At 35.6% G+C, this 12,701-nt stretch overlaps 2 protein-coding genes across 2 annotated transcripts; both read left to right on the top strand.

The window, feature by feature from the left end:
- The first annotated feature begins 1,641 nt into the window (after positions 1–1,641).
- Positions 1,642–4,777, top strand: LOC128004684 (tubulin polymerization-promoting protein family member 3-like). The gene is made up of 4 exons (XM_052592622.1): positions 1,642–1,826; positions 3,023–3,229; positions 3,342–3,495; positions 3,584–4,777. Exons 1-4 carry the CDS (start codon positions 1,654–1,656, stop codon positions 3,776–3,778), a joined length of 729 nt encoding a protein of 242 aa, XP_052448582.1. The 5' UTR covers positions 1,642–1,653; the 3' UTR covers positions 3,779–4,777.
- A 127-nt stretch (positions 4,778–4,904) lies between these two features.
- LOC128004700 (complement C1q-like protein 4) lies at positions 4,905–7,393 on the top strand. The gene is made up of 4 exons (XM_052592623.1): positions 4,905–5,173; positions 5,989–6,087; positions 6,210–6,350; positions 6,660–7,393. Exons 1-4 carry the CDS (start codon positions 5,167–5,169, stop codon positions 7,085–7,087), a joined length of 675 nt encoding a protein of 224 aa, XP_052448583.1. The 5' UTR covers positions 4,905–5,166; the 3' UTR covers positions 7,088–7,393.
- Positions 7,394–12,701: the final 5,308 nt, after the last annotated feature.

The raw sequence follows: 12,701 nt of genomic DNA, 5'->3' as shown, positions 1-12,701 counted from the left end.
GCCTAATGTTTTTGTGTTCACATTGACCATAAAATTGGAAAAATGTTTCCAGTAAATTGTTGAATCTATGTCACAAAGAAATCAGGCTGTTCTGGAGGCAACAGGGGTCTGGTCACAGTTTAAGGAATGTGACCTAATAAAGTTAAAATTGCATGTGTATACATAATTTGTTAGTAAATTGATACATTTAGCTTCAATACTGCATGAAAAGTAACATTTCTTTAGTCTTGTCTTAATCAAACTCCCAAACTTTCCACCACTGTTCTCAAAAAAAAAAAAAAAAAAAAAAAAAAAAAAACAAATATTAATAATAATAATAATAATAATGCACGCATTTTTAGATTTAATACTTTTTCCATTTGTCATTCTCTGTGAGGCTAATTTGTTTGTGGGCAGACATTTATAAAGCTTTTTGCAGCTTGTAATCTATATCTATATAAGTAATAACTTATGAATGAATTTGTTTAATGATTGTGACCTTCAGGATTCATCTATCTTCATGTTGTCTTTGTAGCCACTTGAATGAAGCTCTCAATGTTTCTAGCATACTGTAGAGGGAGCTCTTGCAGTTCACATAAAGAAGAGCTAGGCAAAGCTATGCTTGCTTATTATTCAGTCTTTTTCCAGCACTGGTTTTAATTTATTAATTTAATTGCACTGCTGAATAAATATATTTATTAATTAAATATATTAATTAATAATCCATGTACACTAAGGTTAGGAGTCTGACTGAGGAAATACTAGGAATTTAATTGAGTTTTGTACCAGCAGGACTTAGTTAGGACATATACAGATTTATATGTTCAAGTGAAGTTATGGTAGATATTATATTGGCCTAATCTAGTTAGTGCAATCATTGTTAATGCCATTCCTGTACATCACATTTCCAGCTGGAATATGATTAAATTCCAATTATTCTTGTCCATGTAAACACTTAAAAACAAGGTTCCAAAAGGGTTTGAACCAATGCAATGAAAGAACCACTTGAGTTCCACAAGGAACCTTTCTGTGAACAAGTTCTTAAAATAACCATGTTTTATTGCACAATGAATATTTGAATAATCTGAATAATACTTTATACACTATAAAGTGTATAACTTTAAACATTTTGTGTAATGGAAAGGTTCTATGAATGTTAGCGGTCTTTCTTCGATCCTCATCCATTAATGGCAATAACCTTAGGATACATGGTTTATTTATTTATTAACCTTTATATTTAAGAGTGTAAACATTCATTTTCAGCAATGGTGATCTGCTGTGAGTGTGTCTTTATCTATATGTGGTAATGTTGTGTGTAAGTGAGGAGTTGCTCAGAGACATTAGCCAGAGATGCCCAGAAGCCATTAGAGCAAATAACATTTAGAGCATCACAGAACAACAACGTGTGCGCATGTGTGTGGCTTCACTATAACACTGAACGCTGCTCCATATAGACGGATGGGAAAAGGGTGTGGCAGCAGAGAGAGACAAAAACAAAGACCGAAGGAGGAGAAGAGGAGGAGGAGGAGGAGGGAGAGAGGGTTGAAAGTGAGGGACCACTGTATCCAGTCAGCAAAGCAGAAAAGAGAACAAATAAAAGGACCAAATAGGAAGAGAAAGTCAAAAAGCACAAGACAAGAGGGCATGTAGCAAAAAGAGAGAGAATAGCGAGTGATGTCATCATTTGTTCTGGGCTGTGCTCTCTCTCCTCCCCTCTGTCTGGCGTCACTGTACAGACATACACTTACCAGTGGCAGAGAGGAAGACAGAGAAACACACACCCACATTCAGCATCCTTTCAGTAGCAGCTTAGCATCAGTATCCAGGACTGTCCACCTTACTGTCAGGTAGGCCGGATATCACTCTTAATAACACAGAAGTATCTGTTATACCTACAGGGTCAAACAGGGCTTTCAGCATGAGATATGGTTAGCATGCTTTTATAGTACCGTTATCAGATCATATAGTGGTCTGCACATGTATGTCTCCCGTATTTAGCACATCTGATTCACATCATCAGCTTGTAAGGAGAGAGCTCTGTTAGGAGACATGCAAAATGAGCAGAGCGAGGGGGACCGCAGGACCAGGGTTAAGATATGATATACTGAACATGTAGATTCATTATTTGAATATGTAAATAAGTGAATATGGAATGAAGGAATGTAAGCCATATTACTTGCTTACCGGAGCCTTTTCATTTCTAATAATTCAAGAGTTTGGCAATTTTTTTTTTAATCAGTTTATAATTTAAATATGTATTATGGATAAAAGACCCAACATTAGAGAGAGAGAGAGAGAGAGAGAGAGAGAGAGAGAGAAAGAGAAAGAGGAAGAGAGTGCAGCTAAAGCTAATTTAGTAAAGTGGACTCCATTAAATTAAGGCTTTTAGTGTGAGTAATGTACATTTTGTGTGCACGGAAGATGAAAGTGTGGGACAGTAACTCTGGGTGTTTCCCAGCACAAGAATAGCAGACATATGTACATGACAATATTAACAAAGTAGTACGGCATTGTTGAATAAAAGAGAATATATATATATATATATATATATATATATATATATATATATATAAAACAATACACAAAGTACACATACTTTCATTAAAACGTTATACACAAGTTCATTATATGGCATTTTTTAGTAGAAGACCTGAAATTCTTCCGTGTAACAAACATCTGTATTTGTTATGGCTGCACAAGAACAGGTGCACATAGATGTCACCATTTCAAAGATTTACAGCTGGAACTATTAAAAGAAAAAATAAATAAAAATAAATAATAATAATAATAATAAAATGAAATAAAAAATATTAGATGTAATATAAGATATAAAAAAGATATGTTGGCTCGGCAACTAACTGATGTAAAAGAAGTTCTAGTACTAAAACAAAAACTTAAATATAAAAAAACTAAACAGAAATATAAAAAAAATTACAAAAGCAAAATAAAATAAAATAAAAAATAAATTAAACTAAAATTAAAAAGACAACTAAAAATAAATGTTTATTAAAAATATTAATGTTCTTTCTTTCTCTAATGCAAGGTCTGACAGGATGGCTGAAGGTTCAGGTGAGGTATCACTGGCAGATGTTGAGACAGCATTTCGTAAATTTGCAGTGCATGGAGACACCAAAGCGACGGGGAAAGAGATGAACGGGAAAAACTTTGTTAAGCTGTGCAAGGACTGTAAGGTCATCGATGGCAAAAGCGTCACCAGCACAGATGTGGACATCATCTTCAGCAAAGTCAAGTATGATTATTCTGACTTTGAACAGTTTTTATTTCAATGCTGTGCAGCACAATAGAAACACATTACTCGGCCTAAGATTGTGCTCTTTTTTTATGTCTTCTAATGTGCTCAGGGTTAAATCGGCACGTGCCATCACATTTGAGCAGTTCACTCAAGCCATGGCGGAGTTGGCTACAAAACGTTTTAAAGGGAAGAGCCAGGAAGAGGCAGTACAGCTTCTCTACGGACTTATTGCCGGCAAAGAACCCGCTAACGTTGGTGTCACTGTGAGTACTAGACAACGAAAAGAGTCTGTCTTCATAGATTAAGCAATAAACAAGTACATTAACCATGGATAATCTCTTTCTCTCACAGAAAGTGGCAAAAGTCTCCACCGTAGACAGGTTAACAGACACCAACAAGTACACTGGTTCTCATAAGGAGCGCTTTGATGTGTCAGGAAAGGGAAAAGGCCGTGCAGGGAGGGAAGACATCCCTGATACCAGTGGATATGTTTCGGCATACAAAGGCCAAGGCTCCTACGAAAGCAAAGTAAAAGAGGATGAATGAGAAGAAGTGATAAAAGGAAAACATGCTTTATGCCTGACATAATAAGTGTCCGTCTGAAGTCTTCCTGGTTTTTTTAGCAGCTGGGCTGTGGCTTGCCTGCAAAAACAAGATGGCTAAATGTATTTATAATTTTTACACTTGCGAGCACTTCACAGTTAATGGTCTATAAATCGTAAAACGCCCTTTGGTGATGCTTGTGTTTGTTGTTTTTACACTGGTTCAAACCACCGTGTAGCAACCTGCCTGTCTGTCCATACCTGCTAGCTAACTGAAAAACACTGACTTGAATCCCAGGGGAAACACATGCTGATAAGATACATACCTTGAATGCAAGCCATTTTAGACAAAAGCAGCTGCCAAATACATAAATTAGCGAGACATTCAAAACAATAATCCTTTAAAAATAAGTGACAGCTTAGAGTTGACAGATGTGGGGGTCATAAACTGGTTTGTCATCATCGTGTTACTGATTCTTCATGTGGTAACAAGCTGATTTGTGTGTCGTTGACCCATTTGCCTTTCATAAATGTAATATATTACTTATATTTAAGACTAAATAAAACCAAACAGTAACCCACAAATTTGAACTGTCATCATTTACTCACGCTCATGTAATTTCAAACCTGTATGATTTTCTTTCTTCTGTGGAACATAAAATAATTTTGAGAAACTGTTTTTTTTTTTTTTTTGGTTCCCAACATTCTTCAAAATATCTTTTTGATTCTGTGATGCACAGAAGTTAGTTCTACTGGTTTGAAATGGCATGAAGGTGAGTAAATGAAAGGATTTTCTTTTTTTGTTTCAACTATCCCTTTAAGTGCTGCTTTCTCTCTGCTGGGGTTATTATTTTGCTGGCTAAATAATGAGCTTTATTGTGTGCTATTTGAGCTTCATGGCTTTGTCGCACTGAGATCTCTATCAAATTGTAAACACTGAGCTGAGTCGACTCAAATAATGTCAAATAAAGAAGTGTCATGTGAGAATACATGACTGAAATTACAGCACACTTTATTGTGATTGTTTGCATAATCTCTGAATGTGTTGTATAGCATTGTAGATAGAGGTGTGGTGTGTCTCTTTCAATCACTGTTCTGGGACTTCAGTCAATAAGAAACAGAGATCTTTTCCTGGGAAACCACATGTCTGATTGCTTTAAATTTTTGCGGTCAGTTTCATCACATTTCATGGCTTTGTTGCGTGTCATTGTATGGCTGTACAGTGTAGAAGCTCTGTGGGGTTTTGTATTTCAGTGCATCTGAGGGAAGTCATAAACACAAACCTGAGTCTCCCTCCTTGAATACAGGAGGAGGAGTGCTGCCAGGATATAAAGCTGAACGTAACAGACTCCGGTTTTCACTGAGACTCAAAGGCAGAAACAGCTGTGAAACATGAAAGGTGAGAAAATAATCACTACTTCAGTAAAGAAATATTTATTATGGCAGTAAAAATCTAACAGACAAACTTGGCAGATCATTGCACTTGTTAAAAGAAGTTACTTGCTTTGTAATTAATAAAGTTTTGAATATTTATTTTGGTAATATTTTTAATGATATATATCATTAGTAATATATATAAAATGTTATTTACTTCTATGTGTTTATATAAGTTTTATTTTTTTTACAATAAATTTATTACAAACTATTCTAAAACAAGTCTATTTGAAACTCACAGATGCTTCAGAAAGAGCAGATTATAAAAAAATTAATTAATGAAAACTTCAAGATATTTTTCCAAAAATTATTTCTACAGACTTTAAACGATAATAAAATGTAATAAATTGTATTTTTTTGTAAGATCTAAAATATTTAGCATATACTACTTTAAAATTTATATATTAAAAAAAAAAAACTAAAATATTTTGTTTATATTATGTTAGATATTAGCAGGCCCTTATGGAATCTGAAGACTTTTTTCAGATTTTATAGGAATTTGTGGAATCTTACAGAATCAATTGAAACCGAGAAAAATATGTTTAGTAGAGCTGCTATTATGGAAATAATTGATGAAAGAATGATTAAATTAGCTTACATTAAACAAGGGGGGAAACTGTAGGCAGATTCCGTGTGGGCCTAGTTTTAAGGTCACAAAGTTTTGTACATTTGTCTTGTTGTTCTGAGCCATGGAGCATAAACCAATCTGACTCTGTGCCGTACAGACTGTATAATGGTATCATCAAAGCTCTGATAGAATGTGATAACTCTCTGGAAAAGGTGTCGTGCTGTTCTGTGTGTTGCCACTGGTGCTGGGCCAGCAAAAGGCCTTCAGCTGGGATGGACCAGGACAAACCCTTGCTCCAGATCCCATCAACCGTAAGTCTCTGCAAGTCTCCCTCAAAATCGTAATAATATGGAAAGTTACAGCATTATGAAATACACCAAAATGAAAAGCTAGACATCATATGTAATTAACATATTTGTTGATTTCTCACTAGCATGCCTCACTGACCAGAACTCATGTGGTTGTTGTGTGATGCAGAAGAAAAAATGGGAGTTAGAGCAATATTTAAACTCTAGTATGAATACATTGGAGGATTTGCTGGCCAGAGCACAAAACACACTGAGAAACATCAGAGGTAAACACACACACACACAGATATGTGTATAAGCTCAGTGGACTTTATAGATCTATCTATCTATTTAATATCCCTTTTTAAATTTAGAAAGGGGATGTTTTAAGTTCTGTAACTCTAACTTACCAGCACTTACAAACTAAACAGGCAAAATAAAACAGAAATCCTGATTAAAAAATATAAAGAAAAAACATTATGTTGGCTAGGAATGACTGCATCTTATCTGTTAACTCTATATCTGTTATCTAATCTGGCCTTATTTATTTTGTGTCATATTTTTTACATGTTTGTTCCACACATGTTACTCCTTAGACAATCGAGTGGCGTTTTCTGTGGGTCTAACTGACAGGAGACGTTGCATTGGTCCGTTGAGGACTGCGACTAATCTGGTCTACCAAAGCATCTTTATCAACATTGGAGAGGCCTATAACTCATCCACCGGTGTGTTCACGGTTCCAAAGTCAGGCGTGTATAACCTGGCATTTACTGTTTTCAGCGACGCAGGCTCACCAGGCGCATCGCTGGCTGTTTGTGCCAGTATCAGGAGGAATGGTGTGGCTCTAGCTGCACTTAGGGAGATTTACGCACAAGACCAGGAGGATCAGGCCACTGGCGTCCTGCTTGCGCAGCTCAGCGCAGGGGACTATATTACCATCAGTCTCCAGGCCGGCTGCTGGATCTGTGATGATCAGAATCACTATAACACATTTAGTGGTTTTCTGTTGTATGCTACAGAGTGAAGCACACACACACACACACACACACACAAACAGAGATGATATTATGTTGATACAATGATATTAGTGAGGAGATAGATGCAGTGGTTTTCATACAAAGATCATTCATTCTAAACCAAAATATCACACAAACCTCTTATTAGATATGAAGCAAATTTTGATTTGGTAAATGTAGCAGCGTTTGTAGCAAACTTTGTTTTAAAATATTTGACACTGAACCATATAAAAAAACACATACTGATTGTAAGAGAATAGAATGTTGCAAAAGGTACAGATTTTGAACAAATATTAATAAAATGAAAAACAGAATTGTGTGGCCATTTAACTTCTCTTTCTCTTGTAGTATTTCATCTCCATAACAAATTATTATAAACTAAATTTAAAATGTCTATTATATGTTATGTTATATTATTGTATATACTGTACTGTAAACAGATACAATTATATTTTATGTGTTTATAATTTTAGTATCATGGTTCAGAGTGAGAAACCCATCTAGCAAAAGTAAAGATCAAAACCCACACACTCAAAATATCCTAGATATTTCATTTAACAATGAAATTAATAATGGACAAAAAAAAGCTAGGGACAGCTAGGGACACATGACAATATCGTCAATATTATTGATATTATTGATTATTGCACACACTATTGAATGAGAGTCTGAAGTGAGCTGAGCTGGAGGATGACATCACTCTTTTCTATTCATACGGCTATTCATACACCATTGACTGATAATATCAGCCAGTTTAATACCAGCCTTTACACAAACAAAAACCCATCTGCAACCAGAGCCAGCTGACCTACTGATACTCTTGTCCCTTTTTATCTGTTATCATCTGATTATAACACACAGAGACTGGAGAGTTCAGTTCAGGGAGACACCTGAGAGTGCTTTGGGATTTTACATCTGAGCATCTATAGGATGTGTACACGCGGCACACCCATACACATAGATTGAAGGCCATCAGGGTGGGACTGGCCTCTGTGCCTGACATCAACAAAAGCACCAATTATACCAGATATGCATATCCTCTCTCTCACATACACACAAATGCATAAAAATGCACACGATCAATCTGTGTGTGACTCATTCAGGTATCTTCTGGGCTCCTTGTGCGGGCATCTTCTCCTTTAGCCTCACGGTGTACTCAAACAAAGATCTGAAGGACAGCGTTTGTACCAGCGGGTGACACTAGTGAGACAGCGATGTTCTGAAGTCGCGTGGGAGGACAACAGCGAGGATGCAGAAGAGTCTGCTCATTTTTGGACACACCTAAAATATATTTAATTTTCTATTAATTTGTCCTGTTCAGTCTTAGTGCTGGAGCGCAGGTTTTGGGACAAAAACGCACCTCAGAACTGCATACACATTCAAACACCCACACAAACACACGCACAGACACACACACAAACACACCAGCAGTGATGTTATCATTATCTGTACAATAATATAGAGAAAATCATTGTTATGGCCTCTGTTTAAGACATACAGACCTCTCTTCACTCTTAGAAATACATACAGGTGCATCTCAATGAATTATAATGTCGAGGAAAAGTTCATTTATTTCAGTAATTCAACTAAAATTGTGAAACTCATGTATTAAATAAATTCAATGCACACAGACTGAAGTAGTTTAAAGATTCATTCAAAATGAATGAATCGTTCAAGAACGACCCATCACTATATTCGAACCCGTTCATGCCAGACTGGGGAGAGAGGTGCTGTAATAATGTAAAATATGTGAAATATTATGTGTTTTACAAACAAACCAGTATGAAAGCCTGTACACCCCCAAAACAAAATCAAAGACTTTGTAAAAAAAATATAATAGAGCTAACTGCTGTAGCCTATATCCAGCTTAAGCATGTTCTATCTCCCTTTATTTTTAATTTATATATATATATATACTGTTTGAATGACAGCTTGGTAAATCTGTTGATGATCAAATATTCAATATTGCTACAAATCATACTTGGTACATTATCAGCGCAGCATGAGATGTTCAGACTAATATATCACGTCATTTATGTCTCTTTGATTTGATACAACAGAAGGGAGGATAGCCTCCCTTGCGAGGTTTCTTTCCTCAACACTCCTCAGCGCTGAAAAGTGAACACTGGATGTTGACTGGCAAAAAAAAAAATATCAACAGAGCAGTGCCGGAATAACATAAGGGCTAGGCGGAGCTGAAGTCCCAGGGCCCGGCGATTGAGGGGGCCCAACGTGATTGGCTGTCCTGTGGAGGAGAGGAAAAGTAGACCTAGAACGAATTGGCCATCAGGAGCACCCGAGTTTTTCTGGTGTTAGGAGATTTTCGGTTTCTGAGATTCTCAAATGAATTTTTCATGAGTTTCCCGAACAGTTATTAGTTATTATCATTTGAGTGCATCAACTGAAATAAACTTGTATCTGTGTATTGATAATTTTCATCTACCCTAGTGTGATTGTTCTTAAACTGTTTGGCTTATTTACAAAATGAACAGGAATCTAAACCACACACAAGCATGAAATTGTTCCTTTAATAGGCCTACATGCATAACATTTTAGATTAAACCAAATAGTTTGGACAGGTGTAAAAAGTAGCCTACATTTTGGTACACTGTAAATGAGAAAACAAATAATTCATAGCATATTATTGAATGTAATAAGCAACTAATTTGATGTTAACAAAATCATTTTATTTTAGAAATGTTCATGAGTGTGCTTGTTCGATAACATTATAATTGATTACATTTAGCAAACGCTTTTATCCAAAGCATCTTACAGTGCATTCAGGCTATAATGTTTTTTTTTTTTTTTGTGTGTGTGTGTGTGTTCCCTGGGAATTAAACCCATGACCTTTTGCACTGCTAACACAATTCTCTAACACTGAACCACAGGGACAGAATTTTTCTGATTAAAAATATAGTCAATATTGGTTAATATTAGTAAATATTGTGGAATGCAATTTAAAATGTCTGTTTTCTGTTTTGTCCCCTGTGATGTCAGATCTTGACTTCTCCAGTTTTAAGTGTGACAAGACCCTTCAGAAATCATTTGAACATGTTGATTTGCTGCTCAAGAAAGATTTCTTATCATTATCACAGTTAGAAATTGTTGTACTGCTTAATGAAATGTGGAAAACATTATACAGTGACAGGATTCCTTGATGAGTAGAAAATTCAGAAGAACAACATTTATTTGAAATATAAATCTTTTGTAACATTTTAAATGTCTTTACTGTCATTTTTTTAAATTATTATTTTTATGCATCCTTGTCAACAGAAGTATATATTTATTTTATTTTTTTATTATAGCAATTCCAAACATTTGATTGGTAATGTCATGAATCAAATGCCAGAATCAAGTTTAGAAATGTATTATTATTATTATTTTTTATTAGGCTACATATCATACACATGATCTTAGAATAGCTTTATTATATCCTATTTTTGTACAGTAAGTTCAATAAGGATGTTTTCTTCTAAGTTATCTCCTAAGTTATCTTGTGCATAAATCTTAGGCTTGTAGCAAGAGTTCAACAGTGGATCACACTCAAAATCCAGGAAAACTTTACTTTATTAATCACATCCTCTATGCCTGGATTTTGAGTGTAAATCACCATTGAATTCATATTTTTAACAACAAAATGTCACTGTCTCACATAATATCAAACATCCACACCAATGTTATACTAACATCTAGTTAGCAAAAGCTATAAAGACCATGCTCCAATCTTTATTCCACTTTAATTTGAATAAAAAAGTGCCTCCAATTAAAGCCACATAAATTCATTTGTATACATTTGTAAAAATGATCATCATTGTGTTTCATCCAGGTACAGTGCAACACATTGTCAAAGATGAAATGACAGAACAACATCAGGTTGCAAAATGTTTATAAGGTCAGTGATATGGTGGTGGATGTTATTTCATTAATCGCCAGAGGATGAGTTTTAAACCTTAAAAAGTAACAGAAGAGCATAGCAATAAATAACTGAATGGTAGTTGGTGCACATATTATCAGTGTAATAATCTTCCAGGTGTTATGGACATTTGGTTTCACTGTGCATGTGGAACCTTATAAAACCTTGTCATAACCATCATTTGTAAATAACAATGGAGAAGCAAATCTACTGAAAACAATGTAGGCCTACAGCTAGCTGAGGATTGCTATACTTTATTTCAACATTACACAAAGAGTCATTCAGTCAGTGACGGCTGCACAAAAATTTCTGTGTACAAAAATGTACACTGCAAATGAATAAAAACACTAAAAAAAATTTATATAATGAATCAAATGTAGTCTAGGCTTAAGTGAGCGTGAAGTCCGGGATACTCATGAATATTAATATATGCTCCGCCAATTGAAACCAAAAATCTCAGAAACCGAAAATCTCGTAAAACCGGTGTCCGGTGTGCCGATTGCCGAAATCCCACCACGACCCGGTCCCACATATAAGTGTCTGCGCTATTTCAGTCCAAAAGATGTGAGCGATTAACATCTCTTTGTACTCGTTTACACTAGAGTAGCCGGTATCTTTAATCGCCTCGGCTCTACTGTAGAGCATGGGAAACAAACACTAAAAGCCAAGTGATGGAACAGCACTGATTAAACCAGATTAGAAAGCAGCTGTACCACACCGGACCGGTGTCTCCCGCCCTCCCGGTCTCCTGCAGCTCAGCTCGACACTTTCACCGCTCTGTTGAAGTGATAATCATCAGCGCTTGCCCATTTGAATTCGACGCAACACCTACTTTATGCATGTAAACAGAAAAGTCTCTGTGGTGAAGCTACAATAAACAATTTAATCCACAGCACCACACCTAAGCTTGCAGCTACTGACACTGTAGAAATATGGCATTTGTAGCCTACTTATTGCCTATTAAATATTGGGTCAATATTAATATAATAACAATATTATTAATGTTAAATACATTTTAAGTATTCAAATATAATCTGTCTTCGTCCATTATTTATTAATAAATAATTTATTTAATCCAATTGCCCTAAGGCCAGCAAGACATTTATGGGGGACTGTGTGGGCCAGATGGGCTGAATTTTAACAACAGTCCAGACCTGATGATTCTCCTCTTCTAGGGTCAGAAAGAAGTCCTTCTAATAATAAAACTATTCAACGTAAACTCCTTAAGGCAGCTTTATATGTTTAACAGTTATTGCTGCTTCTGGAAACCTGTTTGCTTTGACTCCATATAATGTATTTATTCCTTTAATGTGTTGTAGCCTGGAATATTTAGTGTGCATACTCATTGTATCTCTCTGTGTTGGAGATTTGATTTACAATATATATATATATATATATATATTATATATATATTCCAGTGGTAGAAAATGTTGTGACACCAAGATAGGCTACTATGGTGGCCCTTGGGTTTGCTATAGGCCCAGGGCCCTTTTTGTTATCATTCTGGGCCTGCAATTGTGTTGCACGAGAGCTCTTCTCTTCCCCCATCCTCCTCCTCATCTCTATCACCTAGCGTTTGTAATTACATCAGCAGATTCAGCACATTGGTGATAGAAAAGCAGCACTTTCCAATTTGAGTAACGTGGTATGACGGCTGTGAAATTATAAACAAAAAATACAGATTCTGAGACATGAACTGAAATGAATTG

Source organism: Carassius gibelio, chromosome A5 (genome assembly GCF_023724105.1).
Source record: "Carassius gibelio isolate Cgi1373 ecotype wild population from Czech Republic chromosome A5, carGib1.2-hapl.c, whole genome shotgun sequence".
NCBI lineage: Eukaryota > Metazoa > Chordata > Actinopteri > Cypriniformes > Cyprinidae > Carassius > Carassius gibelio.
This window is presented reverse-complemented; position numbering and strand designations above follow the sequence as displayed.